Source organism: Centroberyx gerrardi, chromosome 20 (assembly GCF_048128805.1).
Source record: "Centroberyx gerrardi isolate f3 chromosome 20, fCenGer3.hap1.cur.20231027, whole genome shotgun sequence".
NCBI lineage: Eukaryota > Metazoa > Chordata > Actinopteri > Beryciformes > Berycidae > Centroberyx > Centroberyx gerrardi.
Window position 1 is genome coordinate 25,392,847 of NC_136016.1, and position 4,470 is coordinate 25,397,316.

General features: G+C 42.5%; 1 protein-coding gene across 1 annotated transcript in view; it reads left to right on the top strand.

Annotated features, from left to right (window-relative positions):
- Window positions 1–4,054, top strand: part of prkg1b (protein kinase cGMP-dependent 1b) — a 133,622-nt gene extending 129,568 nt beyond the window's left edge. Inside the window, 9 exon segments of the mRNA XM_078290850.1 lie at window positions 1–84; window positions 87–100; window positions 455–544; window positions 1,459–1,600; window positions 2,043–2,206; window positions 2,937–3,059; window positions 3,505–3,567; window positions 3,702–3,768; window positions 3,956–4,054. The exon segment at window positions 1–84 is cut by the window's left edge and continues 3 nt beyond it. Of these exon segments, the coding sequence (XP_078146976.1) occupies window positions 1–84; window positions 87–100; window positions 455–544; window positions 1,459–1,600; window positions 2,043–2,206; window positions 2,937–3,059; window positions 3,505–3,567; window positions 3,702–3,768; window positions 3,956–4,054 (846 nt within the window).
- The last annotated feature ends 416 nt before the right edge of the window (window positions 4,055–4,470 follow it).

Genomic DNA, 4,470 nt, shown 5'->3' on the forward strand with positions numbered 1-4,470 from the left:
ATCCTGAAGAAGCGTCACATCGTCGACACGAGGCAGCAGGAGCACATCCGCTCCGAGAAACACATCATGACCGAGGCTCACTCCCGACCTTCGTAGTCAGGTAGGAACAACAACAACGATACTACTACTACTAATGATAATAATAATAATACTAATAATAATGACATTAATATCTAGAAAAGGCAGTAGATTTAGCTGAAAACAACTGAAAGTGTTTAAAAAGTTGAACTCATTAGAAAGAGTTCTGCTTTTAAAAGTGTTTATAATTTAACCACAAGAGGTCACTGTTTACCCTCCAACATTCATTTATATAGGATATGTAACAATTAAGAATAAAAGTTACATATTTTATAAAGCTTCTCAAAAGGTTGTTATCTATATATACAGTATATATATGTATATATATAATATATAATATACATATTGTTAAAGCAGCGATGGTTGTGTTTCTCAGGTTGTATCGGACGTTTAAGGACAGTAAATATCTGTACATGCTGATGGAAGCCTGTCTGGGAGGAGAGCTGTGGACCATCCTGAGAGACAGGTACACACACACATACACACACACACATACACACACACACACACACACACACACACTGTTGTGTGTGGGTTGGTACTTGTCTAATATTGATGGGATGTGAATTTTCCAGCGACACAGATTTGTTGTTTTCACTTGTTCTATTGGCATGAAAATGGTCAAAGACATTGAATATCGCACAAAATATCGATATCAGCCTTCAAAATCACATATCAGAGGAACCTTATTAGTTACTAGTTATTACTGATCTTGTAATGTTCATTTAATGATCTCTCTGTTATAAACTCTGTTCATCTCTCTGTTATAAACTCTCTGTTCATCTCTCTGTTATAAACTCTCTGTTCATCTCTGTTATAAACTCTGTTCATCTCTCTGTTATAAACTCTCTGTTCATCTCTGTTATAAACTCTCTGTTCATCTCTGTTATAAACTCTGTTCATCTCTGTTATAAACTCTCTGTTCATCTCTGTTATAAACTCTCTGTTCATCTCTGTTATAAACTCTCTGTTCATCTCTCTGTTATAAACTCTCTGTTCATCTCTGTTATAAACTCTGTTCATCTCTGTTATAAACTCTCTGTTCATCTCTGTTATAAACTCTCTGTTCATCTCTGTTATAAACTCTCTGTTCATCTCTCTGTTATAAACTCTCTGTTCATCTCTCTGTTATAAACTCTGTTCATCTCTCTGTTATAAACTCTCTGTTCATCTCTCTGTTATAAACTCTCTGTTCATCTCTCTGTTATAAACTCTCTGTTCATCTCTCTGTTGTAAACTCTGTTCATCTCTCTGTTATAAACTCTCTGTTCATCTCTCTGTTATAAACTCTCTGTTCATCTCTCTGTTATAAACTCTCTGTTCATCTCTCTGTTATAAACTCTCTGTTCATCTCTCTGTTATAAACTCTGTTTCCCTCAGGGGTTCGTTTGAAGATTCGACCACGAGGTTTTACACAGCCTGTGTTGTCGAGGCGTTCGCCTACCTGCACGCTAAAGGAATCATATACAGAGACCTGAAACCTGAAAACCTCATACTGGACAGCAGGGGATACGCCAAGCTGGTACACACACACACACACACACACACACACACACTAAGACCTTGATGTCTTTTATCTTTCTTCTTCCAATTAGAACATGAGTTGATTTGGTGAGAGAGTTGCCTTAAACTGGAGACAAACTAAACTGGACGAATAGCCAACTTGAATCTGGACAAGTCTTGATGTCTTCCTGTAGTGTGATCTGGTCAACAAATCAAATCTAAACGGATAGCCAATGAGAGTTTAGCGTGAGGAAAAATAAAGGAAGATACAGGAAGTGTGGAAAGAAAAAGGCTCCACCTCCATGTTTGGTTTGGTTCTGTGTCTTAGTAGTGCGAGAACTCATATTTTCACCAGATCCGAGGGTGTGTGCTGTGTTCCCCAAATCCAACTGCAAATGCCCGTTGAGTGTTTCTCCGCCTGTTGAGACGGTTAGACTCAGACTTCCCTCTCTCGTCTCCAGGTGGACTTTGGTTTTGCCAAGAAGATCGGCTTCGGTAAGAAGACCTGGACGTTCTGCGGGACGCCGGAGTACGTCGCTCCGGAGATCATCCTCAACAAGGGCCACGACATCTCAGCCGACTACTGGTCCCTGGGAATCCTCATGTACGAACTGCTGACCGGCAGGTAAGAGTGTGTCCAAACACCATACTCAACACAGTAGAGTAGAGTAGAGTAGAGTAGGGTAGAGTAGAACAGAGGACATCTCAGCAGACTACTGGTCCTTCATGTACCATCCTCATCCTCATGTGCGAACTACTGACTGGGAGCTAAGAGTAGGTCCAAACACCCTTCAGAATACAGTAGAGTAGAATCGTGTAGAGTAGAGTAGAGTAGAGTAGAGTAGAGTAGAATAGTGTAGAGTAGAATAGAATAGTGTAGAGTAGTGTAGAGTAGTGTAGAGTAGAGTAGAGTAGTGTAGTGTAGAGTAGAGTAGAGTAGTGTAGACTAGAATCGAGTAGAGTAGAGTAGTGTAGACTAGAATAGTGTAGAGTAGAGTAGAGTAGTGTAGACTAGAATCGAGTAGTGTAGAGTAGAGTAGTGTAGAACTATGACTGGGAGGTAAGAGTATGTTCACCAAATACCCATCGGAGTAGAGTACAGTAGACATTAATAGAATAGAATAGAACGCGGCTGATACATTGTTGAGAGCCAACAGGTTGATAAGCTGACATTTGAACATCTCTCTCTCTCTCTCTCTGTCTCTCTCTCTCTCTTTCTCTCTCTCTCTCTCTGTCTCTCTCTCTCTCTTTCTCTCTCTCTCTCTGTCTCTCTCTGTCTCTCTCTCTCTCTCTGTCTCTCTCTCTCTCTCTGTCTCTCTCTCTCTCTCTGCCCCCCCCCCCCCCCCCCCCCCCAGCCCCCCCTTCTCAGGCCCAGACCCAATGAAAACCTACAACATCATCCTCAGAGGCATCGACATGATCGAGTTCCCCAAGAAGATCACCAAGAACGCCGGCAATCTCATCAAGAAGCTCTGCAGGTAGGAGGCTTGGACCCACAGACAGTATTGTCTGTAGTTGTTGGACCCACAGACAGCATTGTCTGTAGTTGTTGGACCCACAGACAGTCTTGTCTCCAGTCAGCTGTCTGTTGAAATGGCGAGCTCCGCTGCCTCTTGCTGCAACAATCAGTCCAAATCAATAATCAGTCCAATCGCCAAACTTCCTTTAATTGCATTTTGTGCTGATAATGAAAAGATTTATTTTGGCATCCTGGTGCCAAAAGTTCAGCTAGTTTCAACTTTTTTGATGGACTGGTTTGATATTTTCTCGCACTGCACTCCATCAGTCAATGTCATTCGTCAACACATAGGCCTCAGTGAAATATATGAGACGTCCGTTTTTTGATGCATCACAAATGTGAAAACGTGGCCTTAGATAAATTAAATAAAGATAAATGATACACCTCGACTTTTCTGCCAACAGAGACAATCCCTCTGAAAGACTTGGAAACTTGAAAAATGGAGTCAAAGACATCCAGAAGCACAAGTAAGTCCAGACAGAAGAGAAACTGACCGGAAAATGACTGGATGAAACTGTCGCACTGATTTAGTGATGCTCTCTCTCTCTTTCTGTCTCTCTCTCTCTCTCTCTCTCTCCTTCTCTCTCTCTCTCTCCCTCAGGTGGTTTGAGGGTTTTAACTGGGAGGGTTTGAGGAAAGGCACTCTGACTCCTCCTATTATACCTGATGTGAGTATTAAACAAATCCCAGGCTGGGCTTATTGAAATATCATATATCATATTGCATTATATCAAGTTATATTGGATCGTATTATATTGTATTAAATGATATTGACAGATTGAAAGACTATAGAAAACAGTAAAATACAGATCAGCATCAGGTGGTGAAGCTGTTTCCCCTCATGTCGTCTCTCAGGTTTCTTCTCCCACTGACACCAGTAACTTCGACAGTTTCCCTGAGGACAACGACGACCCGCCGCCGGACGACAACTCCGGATGGGACAACGACTTTTAAACCCCTCCTCCTCCCATCTCACCCCGCTCCCCCCTCAGATCCAAAGCCTGATACCCCCGGGGTGGAGGAGGTCTGGGTCCAGGTCTGGGACGGAGACGCTCCTCACCCGGCGGGACGGGACAATCACCCTACCCTCTTAACTATACATGTCATTTGGTGGACGCTTTTACCCAAAGCACCTTACTGTACCGTGAGTGCGTACACTGTTTTTTAGCATGGGTGGTCTTAGTGGGAACCTTTTGTAGCCATATTGTGTTCCTAAATTATTTATTTTGAGTACTTAGCGGGAGGGACTCCACTAAGGTCTCCACTAGATGGCAGTAGATGGAAAAGGACTTGTTGCCAGCTTCTAGTCACTGGAAACACAAGCTTGACGTCGTCTTTCCACAGTCGCCATTGATCACACAGGGTGGGAG